We start from the raw sequence: 26,653 nt of genomic DNA on the forward strand, positions 1-26,653 counted from the left end.
TCGCGCTTTGTGTTTGTATCTACTCGTGTGTATTTACATACGTGCCCACGTACGTACACCCAAATAAATACATGTACACGGGCTCACACACACATTCCTCATATGGTTCCTCTTTGTCTGACTTGACTGCTTTCAAGCTATCATTCTGATGTGCCGGGACAGAGTTCTGTTTGGCTTCTGGATGCTGCCCTGTGGGAAGATGACATCCCCAAGTATTCCTAGTTTCTGGAGGCAGCAGAATGCCCCAAATCCTCCTTGATAAGAGGTCGTTGGAATTCCTTGCTCTTATGGGTTCATCTGTTTTTATGCTGAGGAGCTGGTACCTGATAGCTTTTTAAATTTCTCCCAAATTTGGCATTCAGTTTTGAAGAAAAAATTTGGAAATGACAGTGACTGATTCCCCAGATGCTCGCCTTTCCTCCTGCACCCCACCAGTGGAGGGCATTAGCTGCCTCAGCTCAGCTTCGCATCACTCAATTCCAGGGGAAAGAAAAAGATGAATACGACCTTGTCCTGCCCTGAGGGGGAAATGGAGTGTGGGTGTGTGTGCACGTGCGTGCGTATACCCACACACACATGCAATTGAAAGTTAAAAGTGAAGTGCATTAGAAACACAGAAGTCTGAGTAAGTCTATAGACCGTCTCTTGGATGACGACAGTGGACTCCTTCCTGGTCTTTCTGCTAGTAAAGTGAGTGGGAAAATACGTATGTGAGATAAGTTGGCAAATAATAAGAGTACCACTTACATAAAAGTTTGAAAACCACTGCTCTAATGCTTCCCCCAAAAAACTGCCTCAGACTAGACCCCACAATCTCACGTCTGTTCCAGAAGATGCCTAACTTGTCCCTGACACCACACAGCGAGCAGCCTTTTGGGCACAACCTGTGATCCTCCGTGGCTTAGCATCTCAGCTGTTGGATAGAACCCACAGCCCTCTGTACCTTACAGGCCTCAGCCCTGACCCTCACCGGTTGCAGGTGCACCCTGCCAGCTGCTCTCTACTCTAGCTTCGGGATTCACAGTTCGAGACAAATCTAGCTGAACTTAGCCATATATTCTGAGAATGTACCGATGTCATTATTTAAGGAGTCTAGAACTGTAGTAAAAGGTACTTTGTAAATTAGCTTTAGAATTTTCAGAGTCATCATTTATACAAAGATATATAAAATGTGTTTGTCACTCAGCATTCACTGAGGAGTTTCGTGTTCTGTTGTGTCCCCTGCTGTGGCAAGACTATTCAGAGTCCTATCAGCTTTCTGGGGAAGGCGTTCCAGAGAGGGCATGGTTATTAGTGATCGGTTGCTGTGTAACAAATGACCCCAAAATTGAGAAGTTTAAAACTCCGGGCTTTATCTCACACAGTGTTCCTGGGTTAGGAATCCAGGAATGGCTTAGCCGGGTGGTTTGGGCTCAGGGTCGGTCATGAGGTTGCAGTCATCCGATCCACCTCCCCACAACCGTGAGAGTGAGGACTATGGGTGCTGCTTATTTCCTGGGTGTATATAAATACAAAGCTTGGTTATTACTGGAACCGTTCTAGAAGGGTGAAAATTGCCAGGAACCTGGGTCGCTTGGGGAACTGAATTTTCTGGTTGCTGCAGTTTCCAGGGGAGTTCTTCCAGATCTGTTTGCCAGTGAGTCATCCTGTGTAGACTGAGAGGTCGTCTCCCGCCTTCCAGAGCTTAGTTGACTTAGTTGGTGAGTGACTGGGAAGTGGGATCCCGGGGCCCTTTGCTTAACATGACTTGGGTGTCTTCGTCATCTTCAGGCAGGTTCCAGCAGTGGCCCAGGGCAGAGGGTGTGTGTCATCGATGAGATTGGGAAGATGGAGCTCTTCAGTCAGCCTTTCATCCAGGCCGTTCGCCAGACGCTGTCCGCCCCGGGGACTGTAGTCCTGGGCACGATCCCAATACCCAAGGGAAAACCGCTGGCCCTCGTGGAGGAAATCAGACACAGAAACGACGTTCAGGTGTTCAGTGTGAGTACGGCTGGTCCCCTGTGCCTATAAAAATGGAGCAGGTGACCTCAAACAGCGGGGTGGCTTTGAAACGTACTTTTGCTTTGAATTACCATCCCCCCTGTCCCCCCCCACGGCTAGATACAGGTAAGTCTGATTTTCTAGGAATTTGTAGAACTTAAGTTTTGCCTGTCCTCAATGAGAAAACACACTTCCCTGTGGCCACGGTGGACAGCGCGTCCAGCTGCTAGAGAGTAGCACCGTGTGCAACAGAACGGTCGACGAGGATGGAAGTGTCCGGTCTGCTGGTTCGCACGGTAGCCATCGGCCGCCTGTGACTACTTATGTTGCCATAAAATAAAAACTTCATTTCTTCAGTCACCCTGACCACGTGGACAGCACAGCTGCAGAGCGTGTCGGGCAAGGTCGTGGGCCCGTCAGCCGGGGGTGCGGGGGACGTGAAGACTGCAGGCCCGCCCCGACCTCGCCAGTCAGACTGCGGGCATGGGCCCGGCCCGTGCTTTCACGAGCTCTCAGGTGGCTGTCTGGTGCTCGCGGGCAGGGGGGGCGTCGTGCGGGAGGGCACGTGTGAGCGAGGACCCGCTCTGTCACACCAGCCAGTGGCCGGGTCTGAGCCAGCGCGTGGGCCCCTGAGAGCGCTCTTGGCACTCGGCCCACATACGTGATTGTCTTTCCCCTTCGTCTCTCTGGGTCCTTCTTAGTCAGATAACTGTCCTGCCCTGCGCCCCCTTCATCTGTGTCCGTGAGCGAGCCGTGTTCCCGACTGAGCTCTGCCTGCCTGTCCCCTCTCCCCACCCCCAGTGCAAATGCTCACAGGCCCCGTGGGTGCCACGTGACAAGTCCGGCTGGCCAGGGGGCTCCTTCCGGGGAGCGGAGAGTGAGCCCCAGCCGCCAGGTACCACGAGCACCTTCCGTCCCTGGCTAAAATGCCACCGCGAGGCTCGCCGGGCCTGTGGGCCGTGCACGTGTCGTACCAGGGGTATCTTGCGGCGGGCAGCAGATGTTAGGGTAGAGCGGCTGGACTGGCGCAGCCCCGGGCCTGCCTTCGTGTGGTCGGTAGTAACGAGCAGCGCCCTGTGCTCGGTGGTGTGACGGACGAGACCGACCGGGTCCGCGCCCTCCGCAGCGCAGTCCACACGGGCTCGGCCACAACGGCGTCCGCCCACGACCAGCCCATAGCACGTATGGACGAGGGCACAGAAAACAAGCAGGGCGAGGTGGTCGTTGGGCTGGAGGCAGCTGGGGAGGGAGGGAGGCGCTGACCCGGGAGGTCGCTCTGAGGAGCTGCCTGGTGCACTGAGAGCCCCGCAAGGTCGTGGGCTCAGTGACGTCTTTGAAGAGTTTTTGTGGTGATTCTAGAGTTTCTGTGGAAGTGGAGGCAATGGATAGTGAGAGAGGATGAAAGACAATTTGTGTTCAGGCCAGCCGGCTCCCAGGCTGGCAGGGGGGACGTTGCTGCCATGAAACTCTGGAGACTGGCTGCCCCTGCAAACCAGTGTCGTCTCCAAGTCCTAGATGGGATGGAGGGGGTGTGGCTGTTATGTCCAGGAAAAAACAGTGCATCTTAAGGTAATACCACATTTTCTCCTCTCTAAGGCTGGGAATTATTCTCCGGGCAAGGTAATCATTGCTCCTAATGATGTGTAAATAAAGTGATTAGCTTTGGGTTAATTATGTAAAAGAGAGGGGCTCACACACCCTGTTATTCTTGTCTTTCCTGTGTTCCTTTATGGCCAGTGTGAGCTTTCTGTTCCTATTTTACAAAATGAAGAATCTCATTTTCCTTATCTGCAAGTTTAGGGGTTGGATTAGATATTTCCTGGTCCTTTCCCTTTTTTATACGCACTGAGGTTATCTGACCCCTTGTTTGAGAGCATCCGGTGCGTCGAGCACTTAGTGCAGAGGCGCACATGAAGCCTGGTCCCTTCCTTCGAGAGGAGTGGATGACGTGACTGTCAAAATCTGGAAGCGAGAAGGGAGAGAATTCTGTGGGGAGAGGTGAACATGGTTCTTGGGTGGGTTTTGAAGGAGGCCGTGGAGAAAAGAAGAACATTGCAGCTGAGGAAATAAGTTCTACGAAGTGGGGAGGGCCGCCTCCCCTTGCTGACAGCTGAGCATGTTAGGATGGGGAGGCGGGACTGGACTCATGGGGGAAAGGGTTCCAGAGCTGCTCCTGTGACCTAGACTTAATAGCGTTAGGTAAACAGCATTGCTTTTCAGAAAAACACCTCGGAACACTTCCTGTTCCTGGACTAGATACACTTCTCCCTGTCCTCCTGTTTGGTGTCGCTGAAAACCTTGGATGTTACATAGAAAACATACGTAAGGAGACCTGAAGGGTGGAAAGAGGAAGGCACGCCGGCTAGGAAGTTCAGCCAGGGGACAACACAACACCCAACTGAAAATCCCTTGTCCTACCAGCAACCAGGAGAAGCAGCTTGAATGGAACAAACATGAGCATGTGCCAACAGCAAGATGACGGAGATGTTGGAATTCTAGGGCCGACGCTTTAAAACCGCTGTGACAAAAAAATGCTTCAGTGATCAATTGCAAACACGCTGGAAACAAATGAAAAATAGAAAGTCTGAGTTTTAGCAAAAATATGCTGAATCAAATAAACATTTTAGAACTGTCACGTACAATGACTGAATGAGAAAGTCTGGAAGGGCTCCTCGGGAGAATGGAGACAACAGAGGGAACAATCAGTAAACTTGAAAATAGAACAATAGAAATTGCCCAACAAAGAGCAGACTTTTTGGAAGAAAACAAACCAAAATAGCAGAGCCTCAGGGCCTTGTGGTACTATAATAAAAGATCTAACATTCGTGTCACTGGAGGATGGTCTTGGTAATTTAGAAACTTCTATCGTGTTGCGGGTGTGGGTATCGACAGTCACATTCCTGAAAATCTGTTTCTCTTTCGGAAGTTGGGTTCATTTTTTACTGGTCTCTTCAGTGTGGCCACTGAAAAATGTTTTCAGTTTATTTCACATTTGCTTGTTGGAGCATGATTACGTTAATGCTGTAGAGACAAGAGATGAAGACCTTCGTGGATCCAAATCACTAGAAAGAGCTGTGTGCACTCTTCCCTGATTCTGGAGCCACGTGAGGAAGATGCTTATCCCTGCTGGTCACTTCCTGCCTCACACACACGCGTGCACACATACATGAGTTTGGTTGTCTTCGTGGCATTTAGAAAACACATTTCATTTGATTTCCTGTGAAATACCTGCTTGATGGAAATGCTGGAGAATGTTACCCGCTGAGGGCACAGAGGAGACAGCTGGAGACTGGAGCACTGACTTAGATGCCAGTGTGGCCACCGGGCACTGAGCGCTTGGACTGAGGTGCTGTGCTCAGTGCTGTAGACCCACCAGGGCGCACCGACTTCACAGTACCTGCTTGGGTGTATCGTGTGGTCTTCGTTTTATCAACGAAGGCTGCGTAGCGTGTCCAGGGTCGTCAGCTAGCAGGTGGCACAGCTAGGGTTCAGTCTTCCATCTGTCTGCCTCCAAAGCCGAGCGTTAGCACGGCCCTGCTGTACCGTTTCCTTTGGCGATAGGGATGATTCAGATGATTTTGCTAAAAAAATCTCAGATTCTGAGAAATTCTTTGGTTTTTCTACTTTATAAAATGTTGCTACAGCTAAAATCGACTCCACTGTCCTGAATCCAGAGTCCTTTACCTTTTTTTTTCCATAAAGCCGTTTTTATGCTTTTAATTTTTATTTGTGCATTGCAAGATCACAGGAGTAGCAGGAACTACATCCTGATTTCCTTCTGGTTTGGGAATTCTTAGACTTCTGCTTCCTCCTTCCTGCCATGGGTTTTTTTAATCAAGCAGGACATAAAGCATTTTGATCTCACCAGAAATTCGATGCTGTCCTCTGGGTCCTTGGACTCCTATAGATACAGGAGTGAGAGAAGGTCTGTTAGGCTCTGGTTCGAAAGCCTGTAGGCAGGGTGTTTGTAGAAACTGACAAGCAAGCGAATCCCAAAATTCATGTGGAGATGCAAAGGACCCAACTAAAACAATCTTGGAAAAGAAGAATGTTGGAAGACTCCTACGTCCTGACTTCAGAACTTACTGCAGTGTTCGAGACAGTGTGGTACTGGCCAAAGGCTAGACACAGATCAGTGGAAAGTCCAGGAGTAAACCCTTATTACATCTAAGATCAATTGATTTTCAACAAGTGTGCCAGGACAACTTAATGAGGAAAGAATCGTTTTTTTAATAAACGGTGCTGGGAAACTGGACATCCACATGCAAAAGAGGGAAGTTGGACCCTTACATCATATACCAGAATTAACTCAAAGTAGATTCTGGGCCTAAATTTAAGGACTAAACTCTACAGCTCATTATTTTTTTAATTAATTTATTTGCGAGAGTGTGTGCGTGCAGGGAGGGGCAGAGGGAGGGGAAGAGAAGCAGAGTCCACTAAACTCTACAGCTCTTAGAAGAAAATACAGGAGTAAATCTTTGTAAACTTGGGTAAGGCGAAGTCTGACTTGATACAACACGAAAGTAATTCTTGATTTGGAAACTTTAACCTTCATGGAAAAAATAGAGCTGGAGGGATTGGATTCAGGAATAATCCTATTTTTAGGTTCAGTAAAATAAAGACACAATATGAGACAGGCTAGTAGTAACTTTTGATATGTGTTAACTTACAATAAGCGTTGTCAAATTTCTTTCCGTCATCCTGTGCTTATTAGGAACTTGTCAGGGTCCTTCCCATAGTTTCAAGGAAAAAATATGGTTTCGTTTTGCTTTCTTACGTGTAGTGTATAGGCAGTTAGGGGCCTTTTTTCCTGCCTGTTCTTGTGTCCAGATAGTCACAGCTTCCTGATGTCCTGGTGCCCAGGTTGTTGACTGAAACTCTGAGGTCGTCCCGTGGCAAGTTGGATGCGGCACAGAGCAACTTGGAAGCTTGAGATGGTTGGAGTCTTCGTAGTGTGTCTTTACCACTTGGCTATATTTCAGAGACCTCCTCAGCTTAGAATGTAATAAACATTTGCCGAGCACCCCCCCTCCCCATGTGCTGGACACAGGATGAATGAGATGCCCCGGTCCCCATGGAAGGCAGCATCTAAGTGTCACCAAGGCACCAAGGGCCAGTGTGCCGGGCTGGGGCTCAGCTTTCACTGGGCTTCCCGTCTTTCTCTGGAGGCTGCGGTGCCGAGAGGAGGGTGGGCCAGCTTCCTTCCCGTGGTCCTCCTCACCTTGTTCTCTTCCGCGCCCAGTGCCCCTCCTGGCCAGCCTCTCAGGAAGGACTTGCTGTCACCGAATCCTGGTGGTTGACTACAAGACAGGGCTGGTGCCTGCAGGAAAGGGCCCCCGCGGGCTGGTGATGCTCTACCGTTCTCGAATTCGAGAGCTTGGCTTCGGTATATAACGAGTGTCATAACTGAACACCGTGGACAGTTTCACGTAGACCTCTTCATCATTCTCAGAAGTCATCTTCGGGAAATCAAAGAGGGGATAGCCAAATATTAATGTAGTTTTGCATTCATTAATTTCTAACCTGGAAACATTCCCAGAATGTATCTTTTCCAGTTGCTATGTTTTCTGTGGGACCAAGGCTTGGCGAGCGTCCTCAGCGTGCAGGACGCCCCACCGCGGCCCTGGCCCCCCTGGCTCCCCGGGGTGGGGCGGGGGCTCACTCCCAGCTGGTGAAAGAGAAGAGGAATGTCTCACTTGCAGGCTGGGGCCTGAGACCAGGGTGGCCGTGTGGTCGTTGTGTGCCGATGGAGAGGATGGGGCATTGCCCGGGAACGCGGCACTGTGGCTGCGTGGCACTCAGCGCGCCTCGGGGCTCCTCTTGACGCCCTCTGCAGTGCACGCCGTGAGCTCCCTCTCGTCTGCCAGCCCCGCGTCTCCGCCTTCGCAAACGTCACAGTTCTAGAGGCAGTGAGGAGATGCGAGAAGAGAAGTGGCTTCAGATGCCCTCAGCTGGGAATCCTCCCTTTGAGGCACGCAGTCAACTCACAGACGCAAGGGCGGAACCTGCTGTCGGTGCTCGTGAGGTCGGGGTGCAGGAAAGGGAGCCAGGGGCCCGTCTGCCCCCGCCGAGCCCGCCGCGTTCCCCCTTTCCTCCCTTCACAGCAGCACACTTCTCACTTCCTTGGACAGACTGCTGGGGGGGGACGGCCCCCGCCGTTGGCTGCTCAGCGCCCTCCTGTCAGGGTCCAGGTGCTCTGATCTTTACGGCCCGGCCTGCACTCCCAGACTGAGAGCCAGTTTGCTAGACTGCGTCTTCTCCCAGAGAGAAGTCAGAGCGTGCTTCGGAGGCGGGCAGGTGGATGTGGGGGAGCCACGGGGACGAAGCCCACCGTGCATCTCCTCGGCAGACGTTCATCCGGCACCAGCTCTGTGCCAGGTGGGCGGGCAGACACGGGTGGCTGTGGAGTCCGCAGCGGGCAGGCCCATCTCTCCGCTCAGGGTCCGCCCGCACTGACCACCGCTTCGCAGATGCACTCACTTCGTCTTTGCATGATCCTTTGCTTGGGTCCTTCTCAGGCATAACGGGCGTGGAAGCCTTTCCTCACCACGCCCCGTCCCAGCTCCGATGCACCTGCAGACTTTCTGTCCCGGATCCTTGACCATCCGTGTTCTCGCTGTCCATGTCGTCCCTCTGTTCTGCTCGGCTAGCTCCTTATGGAGTCCTGCCTCTGTCCCCGGCACCTTGCTCAGTTTCTGGTTGACGCCCCATCCGTGTTGAATGCGTGAATGTTGGAGGGGCGCCAGCCCGAAGGCCCTAGGGTGAAGGCAGGAGAGATGGCCCTGTCCTTACTTGGGGGATGCACCCACCATCCCAAGCCCTGGGTGGCATCTGAACGCTTTCCTTGTACTTGTTGGGACTGCATTTCTAAAGAAAAACAAAGACGGATCACTGGGTAAAGCTCGAACAGACCCTGGTTACTCTTGTGTAAGGGTAGGAATTACAGAGCATACTCCCAGAACCCAGAGACTCGGGTTCGAGTGTGTACCGCGTCCCTAGCTGCCTCTCAGATCTCAGGATGTCCCTGCACTTCCCGGGCCTAGCTTCCCCTTCCGTCGGATGTGTCCGATTGGGGGTGTGACTCACGGCTGCGGTGCGGCTGCTCTCGGTGGGCTGCTCATAGGCGGCTCTCCTGGCTTCACTCAGGCGTTCCTTCTGTTCAGATCAGGTTGCCGGGGGCCGTGCCCCCTCCGCGTTTCCATCATCCTTCCCAGAGCCCCATGCAGGGCTCAGTTCACAGTTGGTCCTGGTGAAAAGCACCAGTCGCCCAATGCACTTCCACGGTCCGAGCTGTCACTTTGCAGAAGCTGGGGCTGGGATTCCACCAGACGTGCTCTCGACCTGGGCTACCTGCCTCAGTCCCGAAACCTGCCTCACCCTGTCTGGGCCTTCTGGGCTCTTCCCAGAGAATACTGCCTAGCGGAGGATTGAGGAAAAGGAGAGAACTCTGAAGCCTGCTCTCTTGCTTCTTCCCACAGGTCACCAAGGAAAACAGAAACCACCTTTTGCCAGATATTGTGACGTGTGTGCAGAGCGGCAGGAAGTGAAGGTGGTTCGTGTCCCTGCCTGTGCGCTTGCAGAAACGTGCTGGTTCCCTTGGAGCCTGATCAGGGCCCTGCCTGTCGAGGATTTATGCCTTCGGGCTTACGAAACCTTATGGGCTTTTCCAGAGAAAGCCTGACAGCTGTTTTCCATAAAATGTTTAAAAGATCAAATTAGCCTGAATGCTGGGTTGGCGGGACGAGATGAACAGTCCGCTGTGGCTTATTTATGCTGAGAGGTTTCTGTTTATTTCCTTTTGCAGTTGTGCGTATGATTTTGGTAAATTATGACATGAGAAATGGTTTTCAGAGTATTAGATGGAACCTGCCCCCATCGAAGTTTATAAGTGTGTTCCGGGGAAGGGGGAGAAGGGGTTCGCTACCTAATCAATTTTGCACGGCATGGAAATTAACCCCTCTCCAGGTGCGGCCTCAGCTCACAGGGCTGTGAGTTATTTGGTTTTTAAAAACGGTTCCTTCAGAGAAAAGCCATTTTAGGTCCTCCCCACCCATCGCATTGCTTATTTGATTGCTTATTGCTTAATAAAATAAAAAGAAACTAAATGTTGCAAACCCGTGGGCCCTGGGTGGGAGGGGTGCAGAGGCTTTCGAGATGCTGACAGCGGGCAGTGCCCCGCGAGCTCGGGCCTGTGGGTTCAGATCAGAGCCCCCACTCTGGCCACATCAACTTAGACATGGCCTTATGCCGTTCTGGGCCCCGTTTCCCTTCCAGAGAAAGGGGGAAATGACTGTCGTCATAGGAAGGCATTGCACAGCAGGGAGACCCCGTCATCGGCCATCTGCATGACGCCCCCAAGAGGGCCAGGGGCGGGGGCCGTCAAGCATCACGGTGTGGAAGGATCAGGCGCGGCCATAGCAGGGCGACTGCGGACATGCGAGAGTTCGTGAGGGTGAGAGTTGCCCTCCGGGCGGTTGACGGTGCTGCAGTGATAGACAGTACGGTGCTGTTAGGTCATTTCTGGTGAAGATCTACGAATTTCCAGGATATTTTAGCAACTAGCCTTAGCTCCAAACCCAGCTGGCATTCAGGGCAGGTGTGCCCCGTCTGTCACCAAGGCCCAGTCTAGGCGTGTGGAGCCTAGACTAGGGTGTCCTGCGAGCCTGGCGCTGGGTGCACTGCCCAGGGAGCTCTTAACGTCTCTGATCCAGGGTGGCGGTCGGGAGCCTGTGACGGGCTCTTTGGTCAGGATTCTCTCCTCTGTGCTTTCCTCCAAGGGAGCCTCCTGAAGCTTGGTGTGGGTTTGCTAAGCCTTTGAGGGGTCACATCTGAAGGGCCTCCTAGACTGAACTAATCTCTTATGAAGGGTGCCTGGTCCAGTAGGGGGAAGAGGGCATCTCTGTCCCACTCTCCACGCCCGGTTGGGTTGTTCAGGGAGACCGAACTCATGATGTCCGACGGGCTGGTGTGACTTCTGTCAGGCTCCCTGGGACAAAAGGAGCACCGCACGCGGGTGCGGTCTGGGAGCCTGGCCCCTGCATCCAACCTACTCTCGTCCAACGCCCAGGGTGCTGAGGAGCCCCACTCAAACGCAGGTGAGCTGAGAAAGGGGACAGGCTGGGGAAGTGTCGCCTGTGTGCCCCTGAAGACAGAGCCAGCATCCGGCCTAGTGCGGCTGGTCTGCCCTGACTGACGGGAGCCCATCAGTTGGAGCCTTTACTGGCCCCCAGGGGTGCGGGCTCCTTGGAGCTGGAGCTGTGCAGAACAGATTCGGGCGGCCCCGAGCATGCATACGGGACGGCGAGCTTCTGCAGACTCTCTAATGGTCAAGAAACATGCTGTAGCAGCAGATAGAGAGTTCGAACCAAGTCCCTGTGGCTCCAAAGCCCGTGCTCTTTCTATTCCTCCCACTGCCTTGATGTTTTCCGTCCTTCTCAGCGCATCATGTGCCCCCAGGTCTCAGCGTTGACCTTTAGCTGCGATAAACCGTAAGCAGCTATCAGCTGGAAGAGCGTGGAGCACTCGCTGTGGCAGAGTCCTTAATAATTACTGTATCACTTGGTCCAGCGGAACGATCGGGGCACGTGTGAAGGTATCCGATGCTATCCCTCTATTTTAAGAAATAAAGTCTAATAAAGGATAACGTTGTGGTCTGAATGTTTGTGTCCCCCTCGAAGTCCTATGTTGAACTCCAACCCCCGGTGTGATGGTGTTCGGTGGGGCCTTTGGGAGGGGACGCAGTCATGCAGGTGGAACCCTCAAGAGTGGAATTAATGCCCTTATGAAAGAGACCCCAGAGGGCTCTCTCCCCTCGGCCCCGTGAGGTCGCAGCGCGAAAGTGGCCGTCTGTGGACCCGGAAGCAGGCCCTCACCAGACACCGAATCTGGGGGCGCCTTGATCTTGGGCAGCCCAGCCTCCGGAACCAGGAGAAGTACGTGCTGTTCAAGCCCCCCTGGACTGTGGTATGAAACAGCATGAATTCACAAGTAAATCTGGCTCCGAGCCGCGGAAAGGATGGGCTTCTGCTGAGGTTTAAAGGAGGAAGAGGCGCCGAGGCGAGCCCCACTTGAGGCCCTCTTCTTGAGCCAGGCCAGGACCAGGAGGAGAGCTGAGCGCGGATCGTCGGCGCAGGTGCTGCTCCCCGCGCTGCGGCGCCCAGAGAGGAAGGGATGCGGTGGCAAGGACGCGCTGACATCAGCAGTTCTCATTTATTCCTGAGTTTGAAATGCCCGCTCTTCAAGCAGACCCAGACACCTAACACAGCTGGGTCTGGGCCAGACCTGAAGGAAGAAGTCCCTTGGGAAAGCACGATACAGACATGTGTACTGCCCGGTGACGAATTGAGCTGGACCAGCATGGCTGCACGGGACAGAGCAGAACGGATCTGGAGACGGAGTTTACGAAACCCTTGCCTCTTCCCCTGGAGCGGATTGTACCACCAGCCACTTCCCTCACACATTTAAAACACGATCTCTTTTTACCTCTGAATAAGCACACGCACAGGGATGGACGAGTTTTCAAATGCAGAGATGATTGTCATGTGACTGTCATGGCTGATGTACATGGTTCATTCCATTCCCAGCCCTCACGTCATCAAGCACCGGGTGGGGGGCGATGGTGGCTCAGAAAATGTGGAATGGGCCTTCTTCCTCTTTCTCTTCCTGTCTCAGAGTTCGTGAGGGTGGTGTCTGGGAAGATTGCACATGCGTGCATGCGTGTGTATGCGTGTGCACGTGCCCGCGCACCTGCGTGTCTGCACGCTGATAGCAGGTGCCGTGTCCCTGGCACACAATGACTTGGACAAAACCCCCAGGCAGTGGAGGGGGCCTAAGGGACTGAGTAAACAGGGGTCTTTGCATTGCACCCTGTACAGGCAAGGAGAAGCTGAAGCACCAAGTGATTTTAGAAAACTACTTGCCAGACAGATGGTCTCAACACACAGTGCAAAATTTAGAATCAATAATGCCAGATTAACCACGTGATTTATATAAAACCAAGCACTACAGTTTTTAGATCATTTTTAGAGGAGAAACTATTTTGTTCCGTGTCCAAATGCAAAAAATAACCCTGTGGTTGTATGCTGGCAGCTCATGAAATAGCCCCAGCGTGGGATGTCACCTTAGGACTATTTCCTTTAAATGGGGGTGAATCCAGTCGTTTACACAGCTGACTGGCTGAAGATCAGATTAACAAACTCTGTGTGTGTGTGCGGGGGGAGCACCGGGGTGCCTCAGTTGGTTAAACGTCCAACTCTTGATCTTGTGGTCATGGGATGGAGCCCCGAGTCAGGCTCCACGCTCAGCGCGGGTCTGCTTCAGACTCTCTCCCTTCCTCTCCGCCCCTCCCCACCACCCGCGCACGCGCCCTCTCAAAATAAAAACAAGGTCGCGCGTTGTAAATATAAAGGTTGTTCACCACAGTATAGAGAGAAAGTGTGACTGTGTTGCTGACAGGCATGCAGGGTCCCGAGTGCATCCAGCACCCTCTTTCCATTTGTGGGCACACAGACCCGTGTGTGTGTGTGTGTGTGTGTGTGTGTGCGCGTGCACTCCCAGCATGCACGCCCAGGACGACTTTACTCTCAGACAGTGCAGACTTGCATTCGGACTGGAGGACCGTGGCCTTACTGTTGACAAACCGTGACTGCCCTTGTCTGCTTCCTCCCCACTAAGAACCGCGATAAGCAGTTGGGTCGGCGGTTAGAGAAAGCCGAGGGACGCGCATCCAGAGCACTTCGGCTTCTCATCTGCAAACCTACTGTTTTCCAGCTCTGTTAGGAGATCTGCTTTCTGTGGAACACAGTGGCTTTCTGGGTGTCTTACTTCTGGGTGACCCAGGGGGTGGCTGGCCCACAGCAGGCTGACTGCTGCTGGCCATTCGTCATCTGACTCAGTTCAAGGAGATGCCCTTTGTGGGGAGGCCAGGCCCCCAGCTCAGGGCCGGCCATTTAGTCTTCAGGGCTTGGCTGTAAAGTTGCCCAAGGGGATTTCGGGGCCTGCCGGCCAAGTTTGGTTTGGCTGACTTAGTGAGCTGCAGTGAGGTTCTATCAGCTTCTCATTAGACAAACACCTGCATTTAAATCAGTAATAACCGGCTCTGTCTCTCCAGGGATTGCCGATTTGAGAATAATGCACAGTGTCTCTGATTACAGAGCCCACCTATTATTAATTGGCAATTCTTGTTTTTTGGGGGGAAGCATTACCATCTGCTTCCAGGGGGAGAGAAATTCTCTGCCATGCCCTCCCCTAGTCCCCACACTTCAAATCCTAGATACCTTGAAAAAGTTGTGGGACTATTTCCAAAACGACTATTTCTATGATCTTTCCAGAAGGGATGGTTCACCAGGTCAGTGATGATCTTCTTTATAGACTGTGTTTCGGGACCCGTTCACCCTCCCGCACATCCACCAGAAGTCGGGTTTCTGCTTTTCCCTGGTGACAGGCTTCACTTGGGGAAGGTCCCAGAATTTGCCAAAGGCCATTCTCACAATAAAGGATAGAGCACAACTCACAACCAGACACAGCAATAACTGTAAACATTTTAATTCCAAAAACAAAGTTGTGTGCGAGTGTCCTGTGACACGGGAAGGATGGCTTGGCTCGGAAAACAAGCGAACATTCCTGCGAGTGGACAGGAGCGCCGGGCGAGACAGGCCTGCTCGTGGGAAACCGCGCGACTGCGGTCAAGCGTCATGCGAGTCCAAATGGCTTTCCATGCTCCCGCGGGACTCGATGTCTACACTCGGGTCACTAGTACCGCTGGGTCTTTCGCGGGGTACTTCAGACGTGACCGCATGCACTACCACGTTTGGTAAAGCTGCCGCTGGTTTGTACTGAACATCCGCGTGAATGTGATGAGCGAGGCGAGGTTTTCTCTATGCGGAGAGGGAACCCTACTGCGTCTGGCCAGCGCACGGCATGAGGCGCGCTGCTGTCCGTGTCCCGAACATGGTTAACGCGAATGTGGAAAATGCCCATCAGTAGTGAACATGCAGGTGTCTTATTGTCTTCAGGGCAGGGAAGAGGGACGTAGGCTGTACTTACCCTAGCTGTTTGAAGATACTACATGGCTTTTGTTAGAACTTTCAGATTCTGGAAGTTGTGCGTGCCGCGGCCCGGAGCTCCGGGCGCAGCTTGGAGCAGCGTCGGGGGGAGGCAGATGTGCTGTCAGGTGTTTTAGCGTCATGGGAGGCTTCCTCCGAGAACCGGAGGTAACGTCACTCTCTAGAGCGGCCCTCGGAGCTGCAGAGCGGGGCCCCTGGCCAGCCCCGGCCCTACTGCTCGTCGGAAGCGCTCTGCTGGGAGGCCGTGTCGTCCAGGCCCATGTCCTCCTGGCTGGCTCTCCTGCACAGCTGTCCCCCGTTCTCTGCCGCGGCCTCAGCCGGACGGAGGTCGCGACGCTGCCCCTGCTCGGTGGCCTCGGTGGGTTCACACGGCTCAGAGAAGTGCTTGAGAGAAAGGAGAAGCAGAGAGTCTCAGCAACGCGTCAGGCCGCTTCTGCCCACCTGACCCCCTGCTGCCGGGGCTGACCTACCCCACCGGTGGGGCAGGGCTCCGAGGGCGGGTGCGGGGGCCCAAGGCGCTGGCCTCCGCCGAAAGGAAGGAAGCCACGGGTCTACCGAGCCAGGGTGGGTCGGGAGCTCTGAACATGGGGACCTTTCTCCAGGTGATGAGGATGTGCTGGGTGCATGAGCCCTTGGGTAAGAGGTCACTGTGTGCCTGGGTGTCCTGGGTTCTGGCCAGTGCCCCCCACACACACACACTGCCCCCTGGCAGAAACCCTAAGTCTGGCAGGTTGGCACCCGAACGAACAGTAATGCAGATGCCCAGCGTGCCAGGGACCCTATCGTCCTGCCGGAAAGAGAACTTGCCAGAATCCCAGAAGCACGCCCACGGCAGTATCTTAAACAGATTGGGGGGTAGGAGAAAAGTGTGTGATTTTGTGCATAGTCTGAGGAAACGGAGACCTAACTAGACCTAGTTAAAGTTCCTGAAGTCGCCAGCCTGCTTGCCCTCGGCCCCGGCCCGTGGAGCTTCCCAGGGGGTGTGGCCCCATCCTCCACTTCCGAATAACCCCGAACCGAAGCCGGGCAGGTGACCCTCGTTCTCCATAGAGAGCGTGAGCCTCTGGCAGGAGAAGGTGCGAGCACGCAGAAGGGGCACACGAGACCTCCAGTGTGACACCCGAGTTTGCCTGGCCTCCCGACCACAGAACTTCCTTCCTTCCTTCCTTCCTCTCGGACAAAGCTCAAGTGTGACCTCGCATCAGCCAGCGTGGAGCTCTGTGTAAGCAACCGTTTAGTTAGGGGACGTCCTTCCACCTCTCCTTTTCTAATGTTTACACACATGCAAATGGAAGGCCGCCTTGGCAGCTGGAAAATTGAATCTGGCGCTAGGAATCGGCGAGAGTCTAACTGCAGTGCTGGCGAGCGTCCTCTCCTCTCCCGCAGGCCAGAGTGATGTGAAAAGAGAATGAAGTAGGACACGCTCCTGCTCTGCGGATGCGTGGAGAACATTCCCACTCACTTCCCGGTTCAGGGCTGGGGATCACAGCTGTGCTGAGCATCAGACACCCTCCAGGACCGCCCGCCGTGACCTTAGTACCTACGGGACGTGTGCCGCGTATCTTGTGTCTGAGCACGGCCAGAGCACCTCCTGTCTAGCGCTACCTGGTGTCTGGCACTCTGGGAAGCCCGTGGACCAGGCAATGGGAGTCTACAGGCAGCTGGATGGTGGGGCTTCGGGCCAGCAGCCCGCACACCTGCCCTGGCCCACTGGCCGAGCCCCTTACCCGTGTGGCCTGGCTGGTGGCCCGGGCCGAGGGGCCCATGACGATGTTGACGCTGCTGGACGACTGGGTGTCACTGGTGTTGCCCCCCTCCGCAGCAGAGAGTCCAGAAATGACCAGGGCACTCGAGAAGCTCCTCTTGCCGAAGAGGAAGCTCAGGGTTGAGCTGGTGGACGAGCCCAGGCTGGACCTGATCAGCGCCTCGGCCCGCTCGCGGACACTCAGGTGGCCCGTGGTGGTGACGGGCGGGGGCTGCGAGTGCAGGGACACGGCCGACGTGTGCAGGGAGCGCCGGCTGCCCGAGAGCCTCTGGGCCAACTCGTGGACCGATGTGGATGTCTGCAGGAAGGCCTGGTGGCTTTCTAAGATCGGGCCGGAAGAGCTCAGCGTGGCTGGCCTTTGGCTTAACGCCCCTTGGGCCTGGACAGACTGACTCCTGCCTTTCCTCCTGCCTTTAACAGAAAGCAGAACAGGTTGCCAGAGCAGACGGGCTTACCTGCGTCAAGGTCCGTGCAGTGAGGCGGGCAGCCTGGGCCCCAGGCACCCAGGTCGGTTGGCCATTGTCAAGGCTGGGATGGCCCCACGGGGGGCCCTGGGAACTGAAGGGCTTGACCCCAGGGCGCCCCGCAGCCCAAGGGTGAGTGGGAAGCGCTTCCATGGGGAGCACAGACCTTGGATCCTGTGCTCATGTGATCAGCAGTGATAAAGGGAAAACACGCAGGCTTTTATCATTTTTAGTTGCCTTAAAAAGGTAAGGGGGATGGGTGGAGCCACATGCCAGCTGAGCCTTTGTTTTCTGCAAAAGTTTTCCCTTAAAATAAAGGTCTTTATTAAAGAAGCAGCCCTCGCAGGGCCCTCACAGAGGCGACTGGCCAGGCCCAGGCTTGTGCCGACATGTGCCCCAGCTCCCTTGTGCCGGCTGCTGCTCCCCGCAGGGCCCCTCCTGGCCCCAGCCTTTGCCCAGGCTTGTCGAAACAGAAGGGTTTGAACTGCCCCACACACTTGGTCCTGCCCACGTCTCGGGGAGAAGGAGCCTAGCCACGCAGCTTTCTAGAGAAGCAGGAGGAGGAAAGCATGTGCTCGCTAGAATACTTGACCCCTTAAGTATCAGGAACCACTAGGCTCTAATGTTCAACTATTACTTGGAAGGGAGTGGTCAGTGAGGTCACAGTTCTACCAACTACCTTATCGAAATGTTTCCTGAAGCTTCTACAATTAGGTATTCAATTGATAAGAACAGAGGGGGTGAAGGGGGGCCCCTGAGGACTGTCCCGTGCATTTTCTCACGTTTCACCTCGGCCCAAATCATTGATGGAGCATCGGGCGATTCTAATACACTCTCATGTGTCTATGCGAGGTCCCGGGAAGTGAGGTGTCTTTGAGAGAGAACTCCTTAGGTAACATGCATTAATATGGGGATTCCAGGGGTGCCCCCAGCCCCACTCCTCCCCCCAGCGGCTGGAAGCCACCCCCCCCCCGCCTCAGTGGACCTTAGTGCAGTGTGGACTCCGTGACGGTGGGGTGCCCGTTTCTACAGGAGTCACCACCCGGTCTCTCCTGCCTCCTGCCCAGCTGCTGGGACACTGGGTGTGCCCCCCACGGTGCGGCTCACAGTCCCGCAGGACAGGGATGAGTGTGGGCAGCCCCTGGCACGAGGCTCTCACCGGGAGCTGGGGCCCGTCTGGCCGAGCCCTGCTGCAGAGCTGGGCCAGCTACTCTTGCAGAGGGAAAAACAGGGAGACAGGGACCCTGACGAGTCAGAATTAGCGGAGACGGTGATGTGTGAGTTTATTCAGAGTTTGACAAGGCCAAACATCTGTTTGTGATTTACCCGGCAATGCTGACTGCTGTCCAGAACCACTCCACACCCGTGCGCGAGGCAGTGATTTTGATGCTGATCGCAGACCACCCGCGCTTGGTGGGGGAACTTCTCAGCTCATTCCAGAAACGAGGGGACAAAGACCCATCTATCTGTCAGAGGGGAATGGTCCATGTTCAAGGCAAGACAGGGGCACCTCCCCCCATGTCCTCGCTTCAGACTTTCTCGTGGCGCTCTCTGTTGTTATCATGGCTCTTGACTTTTTTCTAAATTAATTCTGCGAGTGGAATAAGTAAGCAAACCATGCAAATGAGCTTGTGCTGTTCGGGCTCATTATTTGATAATTTAACTTACTTTGCCAATTACTTCATTATCAGATTATGAGTATTTCCCCGGAGAACCTCCTCAGGACCCGGGTTCTGGAACACCCGATGAATGACCCTTCTTGGTTCACTAGCCTGACACCGTTCTCTACCCCGGACAGTCGGCTGAAAGGTCGTGGTGCGCCCTCGCCAGCGGAAGGCCAGAGTCTTCCTCTCCAATCTGGGATTCCGATTAGCTAGGAATTCCTGACTGCCTTCTGCAAGGAGTCACCATGGTGTGTCCCCCACAGGGACCAGTCCCCTCCTTGCTGGGACGTCGACTTTGTAGCGGGGCAAGAAGACGGCAGGCAGTCGGGCCAAAGCTGAGGCCGCATGGGGAGTGCTGGGCACAGCAGGGTCAGCAGATGTACAGGGCGTCTGAGCACGACCCCGGGCCTCTGGGAGCCTGGCAAGGGCCCAGGATCGGCACGCTCGGCTGGGAACTGAGGGAAGGAGCAGTTGGGTCCCCAGTTAGAGGCCGGCCCTCCACCTCAACCCCAGGCTTCCCTCCCGCATGGCGTTTAGCACATGGGCCGTCACTCTGATTTGTGGTAGTGTGTGGTACTGGCCACGGCCCTCCCGGCCCCCTTGAGGTGACAATGACTGCATCGTCCCCACAGGCTCAGCACATGGACTGGCAGTAAGGGACAGCAGGGACTAACCTGCAAAAGTGACCTCACACTGAGCCCTCAAGCTTCCTAAATGCCCGATTGGGAACAGAGTCAGCCCTGGCAAGTTTAGCATGGGGACAGAAATTCTTATCCTTGGCCATTAGAACCATTTGGGAAGCTTAGAAAATGCTGTGCCCTAGAGGCTGAGACCCCTGGATGTGCACCTACCCCTGGATGTGCACCTGCCCCTCACTGTGCGTAGGACGGTGGCCTCTGGGGTGGCAAGCTGGGACAGGGATTCTCCCATTGTTCCAGGCCAAGGCTGGAGACCTGGGCATAAGAATCCCCTCCCTTTGCCTGGCGAACGGCCTTTAACATCCCTGCACTGGCTGGGCAGGCTCCTGGCTTCCCTTCTGGGAGCTGTGGTCTCCACTCGTGTGCACACAGGGCTTGATTCAGCTGCGCCGAGGGTAAGGAAGCCAGAGAAGCCGCAGCACCACGGGAGGGCCCACGGGGAATCAGGGACGCCGGCCTGCTGGGAATGGCGGGTGGGTGGCTTTCCACCACTGGCTGCATCTTGAGTGGAAGATCTCAGAGCAGGTGCGAGCTCCCCAGGGCACGGCCAGCCAGCCAGGTGGGGCTGCCCCTCCCCACGAGCGGCTCGGCTCCTTCTCAGGGCCTGCTGTCCCTGGGACCCCGGGGCTTCTGCACACAGGGCCTCAGGAATGGAAAACGTTGTGTCCTGAGCACTCTCTGAGCCAGAAACCCTCCCCGAGTGCCCAGGCCACTAGGCGAGGAGGAGGTGGGGGGAAGGGGCCCCGGCCAGTCCTTGGAGGGCCAGCTGGGTATGGCTCTCCCCCCAACACCGCGGGCACTTGTGGGTACTTGCTGTTTACCAGGTGCTAAGGGTACACAGCATGGGAGCCTCGGGAAGCTCTCGCCTTCCTGTGCTTTGGTCCTCCAAGTCCTGGGGCTCCAACATGCGGCTTACAAGACAGCGCGTGTTACTAACTGCCGAGGGACCGGGAGAGAAGAGATGAGGGTCCTGTCCTTGTACTGCCCACGGGGAGCGAGCAGGGCAAAGAACCTCCACAGAGGGTGGTAAATACTCCTGTACGGCTTCAACCACAGCAGTAGTAAGAACAAGGTGACACTGAACTTTCCAGGGGGCAGGAAGGACAGGTGTCCCCATCCTGAGTGTGGCAGAGCCAGGTTGTCCCTCTCGCGTACCCATTTTGGGCCTTTTTAGATTTCTTTCGGGGGACCTGCTATGCCAGGATCAGCTGGGGTTGGGGGGGCAGGTAGCGGGAGGACAGGAGGGGTGATCCCTGCCATCTCTTGTCTGGGACCCATGACCCCCAGCTTCCCTCAGCTCCCTGGGTCCCCCTGGGGACACTTTGATCCAAATGGTTGGAAAGGGTGGCCCCTCCGCAGGACCTGTACCCTTCAGCGGACCAGCTGGGGATCGTGGTTGCCTCCAGGGACACAGCCTGGATGCTCTAGGGGTAGCAGCAGCCTGCGGGAGACCAGGGGTGTAGTCCTCAGCTGTCCTTTGGGGTCCCCCTTCTTCCCAGGCCAGGGTCCTGTCCCTAAGGCATCCCCAGGAGTGTGTCCACAAGTAGGTTTCCTGGAGAACTTCCGAAAGATGTAAAGCGGGGCCCTGGTGGGATTCTGGCAGGGCCCTGGGGCACCGAGGACAAGCCGACAGGATCAGCAGCTCCGTGCTAGTGCTCTGGGCTGAATGAACAGAGCTGGTTACAGCTGAAGGCCCCCGGGAACAGGACGCAGCGTCTAGCCCTCACGGAAGCCTCAGTGAGAGTGGCCGAACTCAGCTCTCCGAGCCGAGAGGGGACCCATGCTCTCATTCATCAACCCAGTGTCTGCTGAGCATAGGGCCACCGCAGACCTGAGCGGCCGCCTAGCTGGCACTTTACAGGGCCCTACTCAGGTCCTCCTCCTGCCCACCTCCCCCCACAGGACCAGGGAGCTATGGAAACAAGGGATGAAGCCGACCCACTCCCACACACTCCTGCTTAGACCCGTATGCTGGGTGCCTGGCACTCAGATCCGGAGCCCGCACGGACTGCTTCCCCAGGCTCCCCTCCCAGGGTGGACGTTGGGCCTTCCTCGGGCTGTCGGCAGGGTACAGATGGGGCATGGATGTGTAGACTAGGAGGTCGACACACATGCACAAGGCCCACTCGCCAGGTGAGATGGGGGAGGGGCAGAGGGGGCCGTGGGTTCCACGCGTGCTCCTGTCCGGGCCTGCAGAAGTTAGGGCCGCCACACCGAGCACCCGCCACGTGCCGTGCTCTCCCAGACAGGTGGCGGCCGGGGACAGCTCCCCGCCCCTGACCCGCTGGTGGCCATGCTGAGGACCCGCCTGCTGGAGCCTCTCTCAGTGGCATTTGATCAGAGGCTGAGTGAGTGAGTGGGGGCAAGGCGACACGGGGAGAAGTGTGTTGGAGCCGGAGGAAGCAGGAGTGTGAGGCCCTGAGGGGGAGTGTGCTTGAGGGATGGCGGGGAGGCCTGCAGGCCTGGGCAGCATGAGCCAGTGGGGGGTGGTTAGATATCGGGGAGCTGGTCCATCATACGGTGGACCTTATTTGGGACTAGGGCTGTCGCCTGGGTCATCTGCTAAGGAGGTCACCCTGGAGGAGGGTGGGCCTTCCTCCCTTTGACCGGTGTCCTCAAACAGGGGGGAGTTTGGACACAGACATGCCCACGGGAATGCACCCCGGGAAGATGGAGGCAGAGACGGGGTGAAGCTTCTACAAGACAGGGAACTTGGAGACTGCCCACGACCCCCCAGAGCTGGGAGAGAGGCCTGGCCTCGGTTCTCCCCCAGCCGTCAGCAGGAAGCGGATCTCCCCACACCTTGGTCACGGACTTGTAGCTTCCAGAACCTCGACACAACCACTAGTGTTGGTGACGCCGTTTAGCATGCGGGGTCGCGGCTGCTGCCCTCGCGAAGCGGTGCAGGTCTACTGTGAGTGAGGCGGGCAGCCCTGACCCAACCAAGGGACGACGTGAAAATGACCCGCTCCAGCTGTGAGGCCGAAAAGAGACTTATGACCTTGTGCCGAGGTCGGGGCTGCGGGAAGGGCCTGAGAGAGCAGGAGAGCAAGAGAGAGAGGTTCTTCCTATGTTCACAGGGGGCAAGGGCGGCAGGCCCCGGCCATCGCTCCGTCCCTCCCAGCCCTCCGCCCCTCTGCAGGGAGGCCCTCTTCCTGCAGGCCTGTCAGCTGCGGAGCACAGGGCAGGCCTGCGGGGACCCTGCCTGCAGCACATATGGAGAGCTGGAGCAGCTGCGGGACAGCGGCCTCATCAGCTCCATCCTGGGCTTGGGAGCAAGGCCGGCGCTTGATGAGGGGACACAGCGTCCCCAGGGCCAGAGTGATGGGGCCGTGCACGGTGGTTAGGATGGCAGGTTCTGGGCCCGTCTTGCCTGGGTCTGTCTGTATCCCAGCTGGGTGACTCCGGGCAGTGACCTCGCTTCTCTGTGCCGGTCTCCTCGGCTGCAAGAGGAGGCAGGGATGGCCTCTCTCTTCGGGTCGCAGTGAGGACCTGCAAATCTGCACTAGGAAAGCACGCAGGATGATCCTGGGCAGCAGCACAAGGGCCGGGGACTGTTACTTAGTATGACCTGTCACTGCTGCAGGGGTGCGCCTGAGAGAAGCTGGGCGGGCGGGTGCACAGTGGGAGGGGACAGCGGCAAGGCAGGTGGCTTCAAAGCCACAGGTGCTCGGCCAGGGCTCCGTCAAGCCCCCGAGCAGGAGGACAGTGGCGGTGGGGGGTGGGATCTGGCTGGTGGAGGCCCGAGCTCTTGGAGTTGGAGGCGGGTGTGCTGGGCAAGCCTGGGGCTCCGTGCCGACGCTGCGTGGCCTGGCAGGCACCCGCGTCCCATCCTGCCTTCAGGACCTGGACACCCTGGGCAGTGACTGCTCTTCCCATTCACAGCCAGAGGCCCGCAGCCGGGAGCACACACAGATTTTTGGGGCAGATGTTGGAGCAGAATCTTCCAGAGCCCAAACCAGCCGTTAATTTTTCATTACTGCTTCTTAAAACCGCTCCTATCAAGGTCACTCCTGGCTTTCTGTGCTCTACACGGTACCAAGGCAGGCCTGGGACATCACCCACGGGCCTGGGCTCCCAGCCCGCAGGACCATCAGCCCCCACCCGCAGCTCGAGGCTGCCTCAGGCTCTGAGACACCCCCCCCACCCCCCGACTCCAGACTTTCTCTGGTGCAGACAAGTCACCGGGACAGACATGCCAAGCGCACTGGCATTTCTCCGTTTGGAAGCTACCTTGCATTTTCCCACCTGGAAAATCGCTTCAGTAATCCTGAACCTTAACGTGGCTCATGCAGTAATAACAAGTGTTAACGAAGCAGTAAGACACTCCCCGCCTGAGAGCGAGCTGCGCGGTGAGGTGTTGGGCTGGGCAAGTGTTCTGCTCTCGCTCAGGGCAGATGGCTCCAGGCAGGGGCAGCTGACATCAACCACTCTGCCTATCTACCCATCCCCCTCTCTCTCCCTACCTATCTTCTTACCTTCCTTCCTAGCTTCCATCTTTCCATCTCTCAGTCTCATCTATCTGTCCCTCCAACAGTCGCCTGCATCTCTATCTCCCTATGTATCTGTATTATTCTATCATCTATCTTTCTTTTTTTTTTAAAGATTTTATTTATTTATTTGACAGAGAGAGAGACAGCCAGCGAGAGAGGGAACACAAGCAGGGGGAGTGGGAGAGGGAGAAGTAGGCTTCCCGCTGAGCAGGACCCTGGGATCATGACCTGAGCCGAAGGCAGACGCTTCACGATTAAGCCACCCAGGCACCCCATCTATCTATCTTTCTATCATCTGTCTATCTACCGTCTTGCCTATGTTTTATGTAAATCATGTTTTAATCCTCAGCCTTGCCTGGGGCACTTCCAGGAGGCAGGACTGTTCCTTGCTAACTCCCTTGGTGCTGAGCTGGCCGGTGGGACCGGCACACAGAGGCACTTACTGAAGACTTCTGGATGGTGAGGAGGCACCGAGGCCCAAAGCTGAAATCACTCACAGGCTGTGAAGGGCAAAGCCGAGCACCGATGTGCTGGCGGGAGCCAGGAGAGCACATGTGCCTCTCCTGCATCCGTCCACCTGGTATGTCCTCTGCGAGCCCTCGCTGTCACCTTTCCTAACCCAGCCGCCCTGGTGGGGCGGGTTCCGGAACCTCAGCCACCTGGTTGAACTTAACGAGGTGGGCATTAGTTTAAACGTGATTTTAGACTTTAAACTCATCCCACACATGGACCCACGCACCTCCTCCATGCCATCTGCTGGCACCCCCTCCCCCTTTTGTTATCCTCTGAAATGTCAGGTGTACGTGGGGGTGATGGGAACCAGAGAGAAGCAGGAATGGGGGAGCAGGAGGCCAGTCTGTGCACCCCGCAGATTCAGAGAGGGACGAGGACGCACACGTCAGCCTGGGTCAGCGGCTACCGCACCGCCAGCCACAGAAGGCCGTGATCCAATGGCCACTGAATGAGTGAGCGGTGGGACAGGAGGGAGTGGCCAGTGGACAGATGGACAGACAGACAGATGGCTGGCTAAGGTAACAGACAAGAGATGGATAAAAAATAAAACTTGAGTCTCACAGTTTTTCTGTGAGTAGAACGTACAGGAGTCAGTAAATTTGGGGCATCCTATGGCCCAATCCTCATTTTTTTTCTTTTTGCAAGAAGGAGCTCTTTCAGGTTAGAATGACGGCATCACCCGTGGCATCGGTCAATGGGACCAAAGGAGCCTCGGTCAGTAACTGTGAGGGCCCGTTGCACCCACCTGTCGTCTGTGTCCCTTCGCGGGGTGACCAGTGCTGGGTCCCCTCTTTTCTGGGCTGTTCTGTGCTGCTCTCCTGGCTCTCCCCGCCTGGAGCGTGGCTGCCGCCTGCAGATGGGGCAGGCCTCCCATCCACGTCGTCGATGTTGCCAGCAGCTCGCTGGCCAGAGTCACAGCCCTTCCGCACCCTGTGAGGGGAGAGGGACCTCAAGCGCTCTCAGCAGACATTTCTAGGCGCTCCCGTGCCCCACTGCACCCATGTCGAAGTCAGGCTGGAAGACCGCGTTCCGCAGGTGAGCAGCATGCCTGGGATGCAGGGGAGAGGGGGGCTTCTGCTCCCCAAATGCCAGGGTCTGGTGAGTGAAATCAACTGCCCCGGGGTGAATAAGCGAGAGCCCTGCCCTTCCGGGAGAACCCTGGGCTCTGAGGCCCGAGATAAGCAGCTCCGCAGGACTCCGGCCGACCCTCGAGGCCGTTGCAGCCAGAGCCAGTTTACAGGGGGCGGGGCTTGTAAGGGGAGGGTTGGGAGAGTCGGCAGCGTGCGGGCTTGAGGCCTGGCCTCCCGGACAGACGTGCAGCAGTTACTCCTGCAGGACAGCGCTGCAGGAGGGCCGGCCCGACGTCAGCCTCAGCAAGCGCGAGGGACACAGTCTCGTGTGCGAGCCCCCCGCTCATCGTCTGAAACTGCTGTGGAAACAATGATGTGCTAGGCCGCTGGGAGCAGCGGGTTTAATCATGCGCGGACATGGTGGTCCACGGTGAAACTAACCAGAAATGGGGGCGCCCTCCACGCTCCATGCCCCAGCATCTGGATGAAGGCCGTGGTGGGAAAGACCTACCTCAACCACTTGGTTCGGAACCACGTCCTCACGCCATCCAAAGTGACGGGGCTGCTCCAGACGCTCTGTAGCTGCTTGTGGGTCCCGAGATAGGACGTGGTTAGCGGAGAGACGTACATGGGGTACCCCAGAGGCTGGTCACAGGAGGAATTAATCAAGTTTCGGAGGACCTGCTTGTTGTTCTGGATGCTTCCACGCTCTGGGTTGCGGTTGCGAAGGAATATGAGCTCTTGCTGCTGCCCGGCCCAGAGGCCACGGACACATTCTTTGTTAACCTGCGGGCCGGGGAAGGAACGGGGAGGAGAGCGGATGACGGTGCGTGTTTCCAGTCTGCTGGTTCTAACCTATGGACCACGCACGAGCAGGGCTGCAGGGCTGAATTTCGGTGACCACACCACGCTGGCCTGACGCTGTTTTCATGCTCAGGCCCA

At 56.0% G+C, this 26,653-nt stretch overlaps 2 protein-coding genes across 2 annotated transcripts in view; one reads left to right on the plus strand and one right to left on the minus strand.

Annotated features, from left to right (window-relative positions):
* Window positions 1–10,085, plus strand: part of NTPCR (nucleoside-triphosphatase, cancer-related) — a 29,029-nt gene extending 18,944 nt beyond the window's left edge. Inside the window, exons 4-5 of the mRNA XM_040624239.1 lie at window positions 1,771–1,980; window positions 9,459–10,085. Coding sequence (XP_040480173.1) covers window positions 1,771–1,980; window positions 9,459–9,527 — 279 coding nt within the window. The 3' untranslated portion in view covers window positions 9,528–10,085. The remainder of the gene's footprint in view (window positions 1–1,770; window positions 1,981–9,458) is intronic.
* Window positions 10,086–15,254: 5,169 nt separating this feature from the next.
* The window catches only part of PCNX2 (pecanex 2), a 291,473-nt gene continuing 280,074 nt past the window's right edge, over window positions 15,255–26,653 (minus strand). Inside the window, exons 31-34 of the mRNA XM_040624241.1 lie at window positions 26,223–26,497; window positions 25,387–25,571; window positions 16,772–17,220; window positions 15,255–15,428 (exon numbers count right to left, since the gene is read on the minus strand). Of these exons, the coding sequence (XP_040480175.1) occupies window positions 15,255–15,428; window positions 16,772–17,220; window positions 25,387–25,571; window positions 26,223–26,497 (1,083 nt within the window). The remainder of the gene's footprint in view (window positions 15,429–16,771; window positions 17,221–25,386; window positions 25,572–26,222; window positions 26,498–26,653) is intronic.

This window comes from Ursus maritimus, unplaced genomic scaffold (genome assembly GCF_017311325.1).
Source record: "Ursus maritimus isolate PB19 unplaced genomic scaffold, ASM1731132v1 scaffold_7, whole genome shotgun sequence".
NCBI classification, from domain to species: Eukaryota; Metazoa; Chordata; class Mammalia; order Carnivora; family Ursidae; genus Ursus; species Ursus maritimus.